The 17,623-nt window shown below is 35.9% G+C and overlaps 1 protein-coding gene across 1 annotated transcript in view; it reads right to left on the minus strand.

The window, feature by feature from the left end:
• UBR3 (ubiquitin protein ligase E3 component n-recognin 3) overlaps window positions 1–17,623 on the minus strand; it is a 102,547-nt gene that overhangs the window by 68,900 nt on the left and 16,024 nt on the right. The window contains exons 6-13 of the mRNA XM_053982631.1: window positions 15,518–15,584; window positions 11,590–11,720; window positions 6,133–6,361; window positions 4,034–4,213; window positions 3,185–3,318; window positions 867–953; window positions 192–257; window positions 15–104 (exon numbers count right to left, since the gene is read on the minus strand). Of these exons, the coding sequence (XP_053838606.1) occupies window positions 15–104; window positions 192–257; window positions 867–953; window positions 3,185–3,318; window positions 4,034–4,213; window positions 6,133–6,361; window positions 11,590–11,720; window positions 15,518–15,584 (984 nt within the window). The remainder of the gene's footprint in view (window positions 1–14; window positions 105–191; window positions 258–866; window positions 954–3,184; window positions 3,319–4,033; window positions 4,214–6,132; window positions 6,362–11,589; window positions 11,721–15,517; window positions 15,585–17,623) is intronic.

Consider the following 17,623-nt stretch of genomic DNA (forward strand, 5'->3'; position numbering starts at 1 on the left):
AAGTGTGCCTGTACCTGAATCTGAAGTGGGTGAATCATTAGTTTCATCAGCATCTCCTGATCTGGTAGGATAGTATCCAGATCTAGTTCTTGGCATTTAACAGCCTAGAAACAAAAGAAGCATAAGTTGTGTTGAATGATTACATTCAACAGGGAATTACCATCTTCTGTGAAACTACAACATGTGCTTACCTTACTTAAAAACATGGCAAAGTAACGGTGCAGTGGCAAATGAAAAGTAACTTGGTTAGGTGCTGGCTGAAAGTAAAATAAAGGTCTTTAATATAATATATTGAAAAAAAAACAAACATACAAATATCTTTGACACAACCGCCAAAGACAGTATCTTATACATCTTCATTTGATAGACTTACTTTCGACTAACACAGCAGTACTTCATTCCCCTGTCTTTCTGATTATTCAGAAGTTTCCCTCAGACAGGCAGTTTCTCTCTTACTGAGTCCCCAGAAGCTAATGGCACTGAGTTGACTAAGTATCACTTGCCAAGTGGTAAAGCTGCTCCTCAATTGTCAAAGCAGAAGAGGACTTCTGTTTTGCCCCTACTTAATTTGGCTCTTCATACAGCACAACAGTAGTGTATCCATAGCACTGCTTTTAAAACTCACAGCTTAAGCTTGTACTAGCAAATCTAAATCACCAAGACTACAGAAAAAAAAAAGGGTCCTAGGACATAACATTGTAAGTATTAACTACAAACTCTAATTTCAGCAAGGCAATCCTTTTTTGATCACTAGCTTGAATAGTCACTTAAATTAAGGAGAGGGGGCTGGGTGTAGGGAGTGTATCACCTTTTAAATTTAATCAGATTTTCACAGTGCTTTGTTTAAATTCACTAAGGATATTTACCTCATCTACAAAGTTGATAGCATCAAACCAGTCTTGAAGTGCTTCAAGGCAATATCTGACAACATTGCGTGTGTATTCTTGTGTTTCCTGCAGTTAAGAGAAACCAGCACACGTGTATGAGCCAAAACAGTTTTAAGTGCCATTGTTTTCCTACTACAAGTAAATACAATTATTTCAAGAATATTTTTACAGTACACAGAAACACTGAGGTTGGAAAAGACCTCCAAGATCATTGACTGAACAATACGTTGTCAACTGAACCACAGCACCAAGTGCCAGGTCCAGTTGTTTCTTGAACACTTTCAGGGATTGGGGCTCCACTCCACTACTCCTGGATAGCCCACTCCAATGCTTAACCACTCTCTCCATGAAGAAATTCTTCCTGTTGCCCAACCTGAACCTCCTCTGCTGCAGCTTGATGCCATTTTCTCTTGTACTTTTGCTGGTTACCTGTGAGAAGAGGCAAGCTCCCACCTGGCTACACCCTACTTACAGGGAGTTATAGAGAATGGTAAGGTCACCCCTGAGCCTTCTCTTCTCCAGGCTAAACAACCCCAGCTCCCTCAGCTGCTCCTCACAAAACTCGCTCTCTAGGTGGTCCCAGTGCCTACTGTTATTTAATTTATCCATTTACTTTTACCCATAATTTAGAGCTGTAAGCAAAAAAGAAAGTCTTTCCATGTAACCAAAAATAATAGCTAATGGCCTACAAGTTCTATCTACTCAAAAGATACTTACAGCTGGCTAACACAAAACACCCTAAATGATATGACACCACAATACTGCATAGATTTCAACAGTAAGCAAACCTTGTTATCATTGTATGATGTAACTGTGTAACAATGCCATAAAACTACACTATATTTCAGGTTAAATCATGTGTCAGGACTAGAGCTGTACATTGCCTTCCAGGAGAGAAGCAGTCATGTGCAAGAAGAAAAAGGAGAAAAGAAGCTCAACCAAATTGCTCTGGGATCAGCAGAACTTGCAAAGCCTCTTTTCTTAATAGATTTTTCCTTTAATCTTCACTTCCCCCTAAATACGGACTCCAGACTTGCCTCACACTCTCAGGATATCCAATGACACGCTTCTCATGCAAAAGGCAGCAGTGCTCAGGCCAGCCAAAAGTTGCACAAGTGGCAACTATTTCAGTCAGGCACCTTTTCTTGTCAGGAAATACAACAGCCATGTTCCCATCCTGTTGCTCCACACCCTATGAAGGACAGGCTCTGCTGGCTTTCCCTATCATGTGAGACATGAGCTTCCAACCCACCAGGTTTCACTAAGTATGTGCAACAACTAAGCTATAAAATTCCTTTAGCACTTTCAGATTTATTGATAATGACTAAAAGGTTCAAATGTGGCTGAAGACATGACTGATAAGACAACTGGTGAAGGAAGGAGCATGGCCTTAAAAAAAAGAACATCTCATCCCTAAGCAAAAATGAAAGGAGCACTTCAAACAGCCAGAAGCTGTAATTCTGTTTTCAAAAACCAATGTAAACTCATAAATTGACAAATTCATAATGTACCAGTGTAATTTACATCACAGAAAGGCTTTTACAACTGCCTGATTCAAACTGTTCTAAAATCACATGGACTGCTTGTGCAGTTTCTCAGTGTGCAGTTCAATCCAACCAGTAGTGTCTCACTGACACTATTAATTATCTTAATAAACTAATTTTGAACACAAGTATTTATTTCATAGAAAAACAGTAAAATGTATTTTTCGTATGTTAAGTATTCCTAAAAGCTGATGGATTCTATTTTTGCTGTAACTTAATATAATTTACAGTCTAGCAAATAGCAGCAAGTCTTTGCTCTAGTTTGGAGACCATTTGATGTCAGAACCCAAGAGGTTTTCACCTCAAATTAATAGGAGAACCACACAAACCCATAAATTACTCCATCTCCCATCATAATGAAGTGTCTATTCACAGACACAGCCAACATTAGAATCACATTAGGATGACTTATGTAGCTCCGTTCCCACTGAACAAAGGCAGAATGACTCAGAGACATTTACCAAGTTCTTCATTAGATTAGAAGTTATTCCATATGTACAGTCATATGAAATGACTGCACACATCCCGAACTTGTAGTCCCAGAACTGGAGACAATAAATTGTGTACAAGCATGAATTCTACACTCACTATACACAGAATCTGATTTGATTCTGTGTTTTATGTTATTTAAATAGACAAAGACATCCAAACCAAAGTCTTTTCAAACACAAAAGACAGCCTTTTCAGGTTTGAGAATTCTAGAATAAGTCATAAATAAAAGCAAGAATTATGACAAAGAAATGTTAGCCTTACCCTAACTTTGCAGTGTGACAGCAGACCCCACATTGGCTGGGCACAGGCTTCCAGCTCAGCAGCAAAGGCAGCATAGTATGTCTGTGATTCAAACTCCACATGCTCATTTAACTCCCGTTTATTTAAATTCATACCTTCAAAAATTTAAGCAGAGTTATACAATCCAAGATTTAACTAAGGCTAAATGGAATGAATTCTTGTTAGTATTATGCATTTACACACCTCTAAAAACAACTCCACGAAGTCTAAGAATCTATTTTATCTAGTGGAAGAATATTTGATAAAACAAAGTTTGAACAGAAATATACCAGAAAAGACTGGTTAATTGCAGTCCTTGCTGTTCAGGGGACATTAACTTCTATTTTGAATTATTAAGTCAATTAGAACATCTGAATGCTGGTCCTCTTTCTAAGCAAAACATTTATCAGCATTGAGATACACCATCTTAAAATATTTTTTTATATAATCAAAAAATTTTCATTTACAGCAACACTTAGAAAAAGATCCAGATTTATGAGATTAATTTCCTGTATATTTAAATTTAGAACTTCACCAGTAAAGCAGTTTGGTTTACTGTTGTGGTCTATACTTTAAGTACAGCCGCAGAATTCTTGCACCACAGATCTCAGTCGACTAAGTGTGATGTGACTGCTCTTCAACTACTTCACACAAGAGAAAGATCCATTAGATAATTTTTGTAATCTGTTTTCTAGAATATACTGTTCTTTTCAATCTTGGGGGAATACTAATAGATTAAATATATACATACAGCACTATAGGAATTTTGCTACAGTGAACATTAACTGTCTTAACATCCTTGTATTAGTACTGGTTATAAAAGTCACATACCTTGAAAAAATGATACAAAATTCATCCATGTTACCAAAAGACCATGATCTTCCAAAAATTTCTTTGCCACACTTTGGTGTGAAAGTATGTTTATAAAATCACTAACCAGGGGCCAGTAAGTATTATTCTTCAGTAGTGCTTCCCCACAATTCACCACAACATGTAAACTATTCTCTTCATCTAGATTTAAAAAAGAAAAAAAACCAAAACAAAAGGTGAAGACAAAGTAATTTCTTTCATTTATTAATAAAGTTACAAAAGAATGCAAAAATATCAATTAGGATGCACTGTAATCCTGGGGTCAGACACACAGAGAAAACTGCAGGAAACTAAAATGGTTCTTTCATGGTACCTGAGGCTGTTTTTTCATCATGGACTGACCTACACAGATCCCACTTAGCAGGTGTCACTTAAACTTTGAACAGTATCATAACCTCTGGAAAGCAGCACATTAGGAAAACCATCACAGCTATGGCTCTTCCAAACAAAATTCTTCTTAATTTATCTCATCTGCATAGACTTCTCACTATTTCCAGCATTATAAAATATAACTTGAACTAAACACAAGATACAAGCCCAAAGAACTGCGAAAGAAAGCCATTGAGAATATGAGGGGGCAAAACCACAGTAACAAATTTTATTATTTCTTTTCTGTCCATTTACAGTATGCCCAACCCCTCACATATAAAGCAGCAAGGGGGAAATGTTGTGAAAACACTGAAAAGAACCAGACATATCCCAGAGGTGGACTTGGCAGTACTAGGTTTACTGTTGGACTCAACAACCAACATAAAAGATTCTCTAATTCTATAATGGTATCTTAGCTTAGAAAAATCACTGGTGCTAGGAAAAGAGTAATAGAAGAGTGGAATAACTGCTCCAAGGCTAAGTCTTTTCTCACACATATATCACAAATATATCTAACAATATTTAGCTTACCAGCTCCAATTTATATTCATTAATTACCAGGAAGATTCTTCAGAAAATTACTAATCATAGTCACAGACTTTTTCTGCTGTACTGCAATTCTGACCCATTACAGAACCTTATCACCATGCTAGCAGCATCCCATACTGAGCAAAAAGTAACGCTCAAAAGATGCTTAGAAATAGTTTTAAATTACATTCCACCAATATGGCGTTGATTTAGCAAAAATCACCTGATATACAAATGGTTAAATATTCACCATTTTCCTTTTAATATTGTAAAGCAGTCTATGTACAGCAAAGAAAATATTTTCATATTGAAGTGCTGCTGAATGAGGGCACTCCTGATAGCTAGATGAGTGAGGATTTCCCTTTTCTGCAGTCATTTTGCTTTAGGCTATATATAGACTGGACTCTGAGACAAAGATACTTTGGGGGAAAAAAAATACAATTTCATGCAGAAGTTCGTGATACTTATTTAGCAGCAGCACTCAGCCTGTCTAAGGGCTACTTTCAGATTCAAACTAGGATAAAGAGGGCTGAGAGGTCTCCAGTCTGTCAGGCATGTAAAAGTGTGAATGACAGAAGTCAGCAAGATTCAATTGTGCCATTTTCATATAAGGACAGGTAAAACAAGGCGGGTGAAAACCGAACAGCTGTTTTCACTAAAGTTATACAGTCTACAAATAGCTCAAATTCAAACTGCCACTTTATCAAAAAAAGGTTGATCAAATGGTTGTATTGACAAACTATTAAATTGTTCTCCTCTGATTATATCAAATTTTATCAAGGCAATCACAAGTTTTAAAAATTAAAACAATTTTAAATACTGCAGGTCTCAATTTGTGTATGTAATTTTTCATTCAAATAGTTGTTTATGCACTTCACACAACAAATTAAGTAGTAGCAAGGTAATAACTTGCATTCTAAACCACGTAACATTCCTAAAAAAAAACCCATACAAACCAAAGGATAAAATATTAGTATCACTTCTGATAACTACCTTTATATTTCCAGGGAATTTTGAGACTCATCCTCTACCATATATTGCTAGATCCTGTACATTTTTTGAAAGGCATCAGAGAGGTGGATTTGACCACCAAAGAAAGATTAAAGTTCCTCTATAATCAATTTATTATTCATAAAAAGAAAGAAACAAACAACTAAACCTACCTTGCAATTCACTTTTAATAAGGCAACTTTCCATCATGTACAACAGAACAGTGACCATAATATCCAGCAGCTGGCATTCTTCTGTTACTTGGCGTGCTAGTTCTTCATTGCTGAACAACTGAACACTGATATGCACAATTCTATTAGACATGGTGTCTGATTCATGGCTTTTCTTCAGTGTTTTCATAATAAAAGCATAATGCTGAACAAATGTTTTTGTAAAAGCAATCTGCAAATTATAAAGAAATTTTGACATTAATAAGCATCATACAAAACCTATAGCTTTCTTTCATTATAAAATATTCCTTTATGAATGCACAATCAACATACCCTGGGAAACACCAGTTGCTATGACAAACCAAAAGCAATGACTGTTTTCTAGAAACAGACCAAATGAAAAGACCTATTTACAGGGAGGGGTATCTTAGGCTGCTAATTTTATTACCTTTCCCCAGAATCCAATCTTCTCATTCTATACTTTCCACATGAAAGATAACCCAGGAATGTTCAAACAAGGAATATAATGTTGCAGCATGCCCATCAAAGTAGTAAAGTTCTAATAATTAATTTATCCTAAATTTGTGCATCCTACAACAGGACATCCTCAAATGATACACGATGAACAATTAGTTTAGTAGTGCTTTACAAAGCTGCCTTATCATTTGCAGCCATCTAACCACGAAGTAAGGTTTTAATTCATTTTCAAGCAAGACATTTCTATACTGATTTTCATTTCTACCGTCACAGCATCCTATACTTTTTAAATAAACCTCTAGTGCTTTTCCCTCAGAAACTAAATTAATTATGCAGCTTTGTTATTCTTCACACAACTGTTAATATTTTTTTTTAACCAGATCAGTATTTAAAAGTATTGTACATATATCTATAAATCCTAGTACAGTTCTGTGATCCACTCCATTAGCCTCAAAATGCATTATAAATCAACCTTTTCACTGCACATACATGAAAATATCTGCTAGCTTTGAAATCACTTCTCACTTAGTACTTTAGGTTCTGAATTAACACCATCTGGACTTGCTTGGCTTAGTAAGAAGACAAGCTGTGTAGTGATACAAATCCAAAGTCTAAAAATCCCTTGCCTATTCCTTCTGGAAGTATTAACCTTTCATAAGCACAGAATTAGAAATTTTAAAACCACCCTCAGCAGCCATGCTTTCACCAGACTGTATACAGATCACTACTTTATTTGATCTGCCTTAGATTCAGTGCTCCCATATTTTTATTATGGCACTACCATGTTATTATCACCTAAAAAATACTTTCAAAAACATGATGACATAATTGTGCTGTTAGGTAAGGAAACTTCTCCCAGCAAATACCCCCAAAGATAGAGTTGCTGATGCAAGAAACTGAACCAGGGTGAGAATGGGGATATCACTGCAGGAAACACTGCAAGAATACCTAACCTGCCCTCCCCTTCCTATACCTGTCCACGGTGATGGAAACCTGTATAATAACTGAAAGTATGTTCCACATATAGCACCTAACAATGGTAACTGTTTGCAGCTAAAGTATTTTTGGCACAACATATTCTCAATACAAAGCAAAGTTAATAAAATACCATTCTGGTATTATAGATATTCCCGTCACATAATTTCCTTTAACTTAAAGGCTTGAAACAATTTTCATCACTGGCATTAGCACTTATCATCAAGACATTCACACTAATATTAATTACACACTAATTCACATTAAGCCTCAGACAGAAATTATGTAGCAGGTATTTTAAGAAGTTAGTATATTAACGCTGCTAGTAAACAAGAATACTTTATTTATCTATTACTTCTTCACACTGTATTATGTTTAAATAGGATTTTTGGGTTCTGTAATGAAGAAACTATGTTTTACTTGTTTTACACAGCACACTCAATTCAAGTTGACTGCAAAAACAAGGTCCTTCTCTAAGGAAAAAGCTTGCATTTTTTTTTCTTTAGTTTATATTGGCATACATCAAAATTTTTTGTGCCTCAATCATTTACAAGAATGAACTTCTGAAAGTACTGTAAATTTGTCCTCACTACAGTATAATGGTAGAGACTCTGGAAAACATTTAACTAAAGGAAAGACAGAAGTTTTACTCCTACATTCACTAGAAAGTTAAACAAACAAATACAACCCTTTCCAATTTTGAGAGGAAGAAACTAAACTCATTCCAGAAGTTAAGAAACTGAAATTCTGTAGTAAAATGCAGTCACCAGCTATAGTAGGCCAAATCAGTCCATCCACATATCCTTTCTTTCAGTGGCCAAAGCTAAGTACACAAATAAGGAAAAATATAGAATGCAGCAAGAATGCAATTTCTGTCATAACACATTTCCAAATACTCAGCTTCCAACCTTCTGCAAGAAATGGTTCCTAAGACAGACATGCTTTCTGTGCATCTAATTATCTTCACTGACTTACTCTCTTGTGCAGCTTTTAAATTTCTGCCTATAGAAAAACAAAGTTAATTTTTCAGCTAGCTTTTTCTCTTGGTGACCACTCAACTTCAATCCCAGAACTCTTTGGAGACTAACACCAACCCCCATGCTTCAGTTAGAACTTATGTCTCCCATGTTTATATTCTCAATGCTAAGATCAAAGTATTTCTGCCAGGTGAATGCTGCACTAAAATTAAGGTTCCAGTAGAAAAACTGTTCTACAGAATTTGTAGAACAGCATATCCAGGGGTTAGTAAAGTCCTATTGCTCTAATAGCTGCCCCAAGAGTCACTATGGGAGGTGCTTGACATGGCACAGCATTTCTATTAATTATGTTTGTTGATTCATGATGTCCACCAGATACTTTTGCATTTTTCAGCAAGATTTCAGCAAGGCTCTGCTCTTGGATGATTTACACTCTTCCACCATCTTCCTGTTTATGGCATATTCTTTGTCTTCTCCTTGGTCACATGAAAGTCTCTTTCTTGGGCCTTTTGTTTTTCCTCTTGTCCACACCATAACACCTTTAATTTCTTGGAAGCTTCAATAAATTTTTCTTCACTTTTAAGTCTTCCAAGCTTCAAATGTCAGAGAGTGATGGAAGGGATGCCTCAAGCACAAATCTGTAAGGCAAAGACCACACTTTTTGTTGTGCTATCTCTCTCATTTGCCAAAGTGGGGAGAGAGGGAAGAGCTAGTTAACCCAGGGTTTCAGCCCACCCCTTTCAACACCTCTTTTCAGTACTGGGAATCCTTAAAGGGAAGATTGTTTTCCTATTAAAAAAAAAAAAAAAAAAAAAAAAAAAAAAAAAAAAAAAAAGAAAATCTGTATAACTTGAGATTGCTAGTGCTTCAGTGACTGCCACACAGGGCAATGATGGATTCTCAAATGTTTATGCTGGAGGTCAGAGATTTCAACAATTTCAAAGCATATACAGATAGCCAGCTCTGTGCTCTGTGTCCAGCTAGCTCCCTCAGTTTATCAGGAATCCAACCAAGCAGAATTCTGCTGATTTAATGAGCTAAATCGCCTCACACAGAATCAGATAAATTGTGCAACAGCAGATGTAGAAAAAATTAGAACAGTACACATAGTGTAGATAAAAGAAAGTAGCAGAAAGCTGCGAGACCATTTGGAACAGTTTAAATCCCTAGAGGTATTCCTGTTGTTTGAGAAGGCAGTATGATTAATCAGCAAACAAGCTTTTCTTTCAAAAAAGCTAAACGGAAGCATGTAAGATAAAACATTCTTCTAACTCATCCCAAAATGCTATGTTCTCTCTTTTCTATGTAAAAGGCAGAGCTACTCCTTGTAAATTAACCATAGGCCTCATAAAAATGTTCAAAATTCATGCAGCACTGACAGTTTTGCAACAAAGCAAAGGTATCTTGCAAAAAAATAGTTTACTGCTTCCCTAATACTGCTATGTGATATATTTCCTGCTCTGAGTTTCCTTACTACTTAAAAATGCCATTTGGATAATCACAACAATTAAACAGATTCTAAAAAAATTTTGAACACTTGGTGTTTGTGCTTCTACTAAAGCTTTAACATAGGAATTAACTGTTTAATGAAAAACAATACGAAATTGGTAACAAAAAAACCAACCAACCAAAAAAGTTTATAAAAACCTTTCAATCTGAGCATGCAGTATTGGTGGGTAGAAAATGGACTATTTCCAGTTAAAGGTGGCAATCATTAGAGAGACCAAATACACCATGATCTCCATTCTGAGTGAAGAAAGATAATGAATAAAGAAAGTCACTGAAGACTATGGCTCATTATCAAAGGAAAAAAGATCCCACAATCATTACAAGTTGATGTTACTACATGGTACAGTTGTAAGGGAAACACAGGAACACTTACCAGATTCTTCTGCATGCTGCTAGCAGCTGGGTGTTTTTACAGGCAGGAATTTAGCTGGCAATGGACCAGGAGAACTGGATGTCCATGTGTGTGTCGAAATATCAAGAACTCAAGCTTCATAGCAAAGGATCATCAGTTAAGAAGTCCTAATATCTCCTCATGTATTAGCTGAATCTAAGACCAAGATGATGCTATGCTGGTATCCCAAATCAAAATGGTATCTTGAGATGGACACAGTAGTGCTCAAGGCCCATATCTTGTCTTTTTCTTCCTTGCAAGTTATCTTCATGTCCTTTGTTTTGATGCAGCAAGGTTTTAAGGGGGCACAAATACAGGGTTGTCCCATTATCAACAGACATTTTGGAAGAAATCTGCATGCCTGGACTTCAAAATTTCTTGATTTTTTTCCTCCTAGCAGGCATGGAGAAGGTCCAAAATATTTGCATGGCTCAAGGGTATGACACGATCAGAGCAAAATGTTAAGCCTGATTGCTATGTATACTAGGTCTTGGGAACATGTGAAGCAAACAACCAAACCTGGCTGCACACCAAGATTTAAAACAGGAACATGACATCCAGTCTCCACAACTCTGGGCCAGGGATACTTCATAGGAACAACTGCAAAACTCTGTAAGGAAGCACCTGGAAGGCTGCCAAAATCACCTAGGACATAGCTGCAGCAAGAACACTCACACTGTAATGGCCTATATAGAAAAACCACTGCCTACTACAATAACTGAAACAGGAATGAAATCACTGCAATTATTCCCTAGTCATACCACGCTACAGAATCATACAGTGCCGATCCACATGTTTTAAGTCATAAAAAACAATTTACAAAGTAAAATAAAATGAAACAAAATCCAACAGATGCAAACATGTACTAACAGATAAAAAGGAAAATAAACTATGAAATCAAAATTAATAGTGCTGCTCCAGATTTATCCATCTTGTTTTGCCTACATTGCTTTTCAAATACTAAACACTTAGGAATTTCTTATAAAATACTCAAAACAAGGTAAAAGATCTGCATTATTTTACTGCTTATTATTCAAACATAAGCATACATGGTGTCATGCAAGGGATAATACACACAAAGTATGTGAATATAAACAGATACGTAGGTTTGAATGAAGTACGGCCAAGTACCTTATAATCTTGATCTGGTAGCATGTTGAGTAAGAAAGTCACCATCTTCTGTGGAAACTCGTATTTTATTGTCCAAAATAATAATTCTTCTAGAAAACATTTATGCTTCAAAACATCCATGATAGACTGATCTGCATAAAAAGTCGAAGCAGGGCATGTGTAATGCAGTAAGTGCTAAAACTAAGAACAATAACAGTGTGGTTGCACATACAAAAATTCAGGAACAAAAATTTAAAAACATCTTAGCACATTCTGTAAATAATTTCTTTTTAAACACTGGGAAAATGAAGATCACCAATACTGCAGAGTGTCAGAGTCTGTAACTATAAAAAGAACCTCCCAGAGAAGCCAGTGAAAGTTTTCAGTAAAATTCTACCACAGAGTACAATCTTCATTGATTGCATTGAATCACATCACCTTACCGTAATAGCTGCACTGATTATAATGCATGACAGCAAATTGCACAATATTTACACAGCTACTTAACCAAGGGAAACACTGCAGACTACTACTTAACTGAAGTTAAAATACCAAAACAACAAAATACAATTAATGATTAAGTGATGAATTCTATTACCTAAACAACACTTTACCAAGGTCTAAACAAAATAAATAGAAGCAATAATGTATCCTTTATTCTTACTTTCAAAGCAATACATGCACTGATTGGCCAAACACTAAGTTGTTTGCTGGGGTTTTTTAATTCAAAAATTACCATAACCAGAGAGTAGGAGGCACTAGCTCCTGATGGTAGCAGGAGAGACAGTCTCATCTTTCCCCTTTCCTGTCCATTCACTCTGCCCCTTTACTCATACTGATAGTAGATCCCTGTGGGGGACCTACATAGGAATCAAGTCCAGGAGCTTTCCATTTTGTCAGCTGTGTTTTCAAGCAGATCGGTTTCCTGATTGCAAAGCTGCAAACTGACCTTTGCTAGAAAAAACTGTTCATGAAATGATCACTTGATAGAGCATAAATCATATTAACTCTGTTTTTAAAAAAACTAAAATATAAAGACTCTTCATTTTTCAATAGGTTATTATTTATGCTTTACAACTACAACAGGTGGTGTTCACTCCCATAACATAGGAGGACTAAAGAAGAAAGTAATACTACTATTTCTCCATACCTAGAAATCAACTACACCTGAGGATACATAACTCCACAGAAAATAATATATTCCAACAGGAGTGCATGAAGTGCTCCCATCTGCACGCATCCAAAAACATTTACACTGAAAATCATCTTGCCTTGAAGACTCACATCTTCACTGAAGTGTGGCAGCTTTAGAGACTGCACTGGATAGCTTTGTGCCTATTCTAAGCAAGACAGACATTTGTGCTCTTTGTAAGCAGGAATTACCTCAAATTTCCACCATTATCAAATGTCAGAATTCCCCTCCTTGCCAGAGTTACTGGCAAGTAACCAGTTTTCCCAGACTGAAATTTTAGGATTCTCCTCAAGACTCAAGCAAGTCACAAAAAAAAAAAAAAGTAATATGTTTTATTCAATATATTTGACAAGCATTGATATAAAACACTACCTTCACAGAATCATAAAATATTTTAAAATATTATAATATTTTGTGATATTGATATTAAACTATTTTGTAAGGTATTACACATCACCTACAGCAACAAACATATGATGCTCATTTATGTTCTCTTCCTCAACTCTTGTTATGAAGTTGAATGTGTGATTTGACTGCCCATGAAAGCTTGGTAACTATGCAAGACTGAAGTCCTCTGTCCACAGAACAGAGAACACAAGTTTAGGTACATGTCAAACGCTTCTGAGTGAGCACACCAGGCATGGAGACAACACAACACTGTATCTGTCACTGAGCGTGCACAGTGACACACAGCATAGCTGAACAGTGCATATCCAATACTTCATGCAGCAGTTTCAGGCAGGGACACAACAATACATATCTGCTTACACCTGCTATATAATTTGAGTAGGCAGAATGCTCTTACCAAGCCTGGGAAATTTGTGAAGAACACTGGGACTAATGTTCCCACTCTTCTGAAAAGCAACACCAGATTTTAAATTTCTTAAAAAAACCCCAAAAAACAGTGCCTCTGGGTTTAAAAAAAAAAAAAATCTGGTACTTCAGATGGATGTAGGATGAGGTTTTAAAACAGAGTAAAAAGAAATTCTCAGCACTCAGTCCCATACCTGAATGAGAGAACGTCAGCTTAAAAACTGTACTTTCTTTAAAGTATATTTTATTCTTTCTTTGTGCCACAAAATACCTCACAGAGTGTTGTAAATATCTCTCTGGAATATAAGACTTAGCCTTCCAATACACTCGCAGTATATAACCATGGATGAAGACAGTACTACTGCAGAGCTAGGATGGGACAGGGAGTCTGCTTATATGGAAAAGGTAAATCTGTTTTTATTCAATACTCAGTTTTCCAAAATTTTCTTTTCATACTCTTATTTTATACCCTATTGGACATAAAATATGAATACTGAAAACTTCAGAAAACTATTTGATATTTAATAAAAACAGATACTTACCTTCCCCCATTGGCAGACTCCCTCCTCTGGGGCAGATATTAGGAGCTATCAACATCATGATCATAGTCCATGTTGGGATGCCTCAGAGGGGGAAACTACAATCCTGGGGGAAAATGAAATGTTGAATTCAAGTATCACTTATCCTGAAATGGAAGCTTCTATATCTGGGCTTCCTCCCTAACTCTTCCCCTTATTAGTTATTATGCATCTGAACAGCAGCATTTTTTTCTTGTGTTACCTGACTCTAACAACTTTCAGACAAGCTAACAGCCTCTTAAATCCAAGTTTAAGAGAACTTTCCTTGGATGTCTCTATGTTTCCTGCATTTCTCCAAAACTACTGCCTCTTCCACATCTCTACCACAATCTTTCTCACACCATTTTTAAGATCACCTCTAAACAACACTGTTGCCACAACATTTAGTTCTCTGCTTTTTCAGCTTCCTCAACGTTTTTCCTTCAATCTGGAAACACTAGAAATAATCAATCAATCTTACTTTCCCATACTCCTCACATCATACTACTTCATTGATTCATGAACCTCTGCATTTAAAACTCAGGCTTCAAACCTTCCTTCCAGAGACCTTCCAGAAACTTTATTCCAACTTTTACTACAATTCCGCTACCAAAATATTCTTTTCTCAAGGCTTGCAATTCTTTGCACTTCCTATGTCAGTCTCCTCACACTCATAAAAAAAACATAACCAAAAAAGTCTTCTTTATTTAACAATAGTATTTAAATATTATTAAACACTTTTTAGCACAGAAACATGTCAAGCACAAGACAGAACTACCTTGTCTAATCTATGGTTATTCTTGAATTAAAACTTGCACTGACCTCAATGTGAATGTTAGTCCTAACATTGGACTAGAAACTGCAAAAGGGACTAATTTCAAGCTAGAAAAATAATGGAGTGGTTTCAAGAGAGACTTCATTCAAGTACTTTATCTTAAACATTAATAAACAGTACAAAAAGACCAACCAGGGCCAGAGAGAACCATTCTTGCCTGGCTGCAAACACAATCATACTGCACAGTGGCACAATAAAAAAAAATTCTTAAGAACAAATACATCAAACACTGTTTTGTAAAGCTATATTGCAGCCTTGATAGGCACACAGTGAAAACTGAATTAATTACATTCATTCAGTAACAACACAGCTTACAACACAGAGGTGACAAAATGGTCAAGCAGAGTCCCAGACAGTGGTACTCACTCAAGGGAAATCTAACCTGCCAATTACCACATTTTCACTTGCTACTCATTTTTAGACTTTGCTATGTTTAATACCTGTCACATGCAGCACTACAGTGCTTGGGAAGTGAATTGAATATCCCTGGATATTTTTAAGAACAGACATAAAACAAACATGATAAACTGAGATCAGTACTTTATAAAATACCTTTGGTGGTGCTGCTTAGTTTCACCCTCTTGCGCTTTCCCACACCTTGGCTACCATCCTGGTCCTCCTGGGGTAGAGGAAGAGTTTTAAAAATTGACAATCATATACTTAGAACCTTACTGCCAAGAGATGGCATGCTTTCAAAATTCTGGTTTAACTACCAAACTAAAACAGAGAAGCCTTCAATATATTCTTACAAGAAAAACAAGTTTACTGCTTACAGGAATCACGCATTGTGTGCAACTCTTTAGAGAAAAACATAACTTTTAAAATTCTTTTTCCCCATACAGGCAGCGTTATCATCCACATTTATTTAATTTATTTTGTAAGGTTAGTTGTTTTGATTTCTAAAACTGGTTGCTACAAAAATTTAACACTACAAAATTTCTAACCTTTGCACAGCTAAGATTTTACCTTATCCACTTGTAGGGTTTGTCAGGTTTTGCTTCAGAGAAAAAATATCAGCCAACATATTGTATATCAAAGTTGGCAGCATATATAATTACCTACATACTTTCTAATCAATATAAACTTTTGATGTAGGAATAAAGTATTTTTGGCACCTTTAAGTGGCCAATCCTAACTGCTTCTTCCCTACAGAATAACAGAAACATTTTACACAGGCACTTGTCATCTGAAGCTTTCAAGGTACTCCACAAAGTAAACAGCAAAGGTTCCAAAATGTAATACAAGTTAAAAACATTTCCACCACCACTTCACAAAATCTAACACTGCATCTTAAAAAAGCATGTGACATTACAGGAGTATATTAAATGTTGCATGGATCTTTGCCAACACTGGTAGCCCTAATTAAACTAGAAAGAAAGATTCTTACTGGAACTAATAAAATGAGATATAATTAATGCAGACATCTACTGTTAAAAATAAGTACTCAATATCCTTATCCTCTAAGCAAATGCCATGTTTTACTTCCAAACTTCTCTGGAATGATAAAAAACCTGAATCTCAAGAAGTTCCTATCCTTCCTTGAGGAGGAAGAAGATTGTTCACACTTTATATCTAAAGACTGACCACAAGTATGGTGTAAATGAAAGGTCTGATTTTGTCTTCCCTTTCATTTCCTCCATCTGAAAATTCATTTTAAGATGGACACACATTTGAACACTTAGGCATCCTGTGGTCTTTGTGAACACAGGGTACCTTTGGTACTTCCATCAGGAATGAGTCAGTAAGTTCTCAGGATGTTGCCACTGCCCAGTCCCCAGTCAGAGGGGCCATGTAGTCTTACGAAAATATCAGACTTGCTGGCATATTACTAAGAACTGCAGGACCTGCAACTCAAGTCTCCTACCCTGAAAAAACCATCAGTAAAAAGTATTTGTTTTATAATCTTTTTCTTAATCATGAGCTGCTTTACAAATACAGATTACTGAAAAGGAAGTCCACTCTTTTCATCCAAAAGTCAAAATAGACTGTGAAGGTGGAAAGCTGAAATGCTTATCAGGAAAATAACACTCCTTTCCTCTGTACTCACATGTGAGTTACACAGGGCATTTAGTTTGTTTTTAATACCTGATTATACTCTCTTAGAGCAGAGTAAAACTATGTTATAACTAAGAAATGTGGCAAGAGTACATTTTTAATAGGATTTTCTTCCTCCAGTATTTAAAATGAATGTAGAAAGGTTAAAAAATGTTCTTTCTTACTAAGATCTAATGGTAGCATTGTTTCACAGATGGAACACTACATTACAAAATTTACATAGATAACAAATCAGAGCAGTGCTTCAGCAGGGAACTAAACAGCTTGGAAAGTTTTGCACAGTTCAGTATTTAGTTTTACTTCTAGAACAGTAGATGGTTCTAAGCAAAAAATTAATCTGAAGGATGGCTGTTATTTCTCATGTTTTCCTTTCTGTAAGAGGAGAAAAAAGGCCCTCTCTAAACCTGTCCTCCTATTTAAGATTTTATGTTCCAAGGAATCAAATAAAACACAGTCCATTAATGCTTTTGCCACAGTGAGGGATTAATATTTTTATATGGGATATCTCTTTACATTATTTAAAGTCTGTTATGCTACCCTACCAAAATGTCTGCTAAGGCTTACTAGTTGAAATTAGGTTTTAAATATTTGAGAAAATTGATA

The sequence above is a fragment of the Vidua macroura genome, chromosome 7 (assembly GCF_024509145.1).
Source record: "Vidua macroura isolate BioBank_ID:100142 chromosome 7, ASM2450914v1, whole genome shotgun sequence".
NCBI lineage: Eukaryota > Metazoa > Chordata > Aves > Passeriformes > Viduidae > Vidua > Vidua macroura.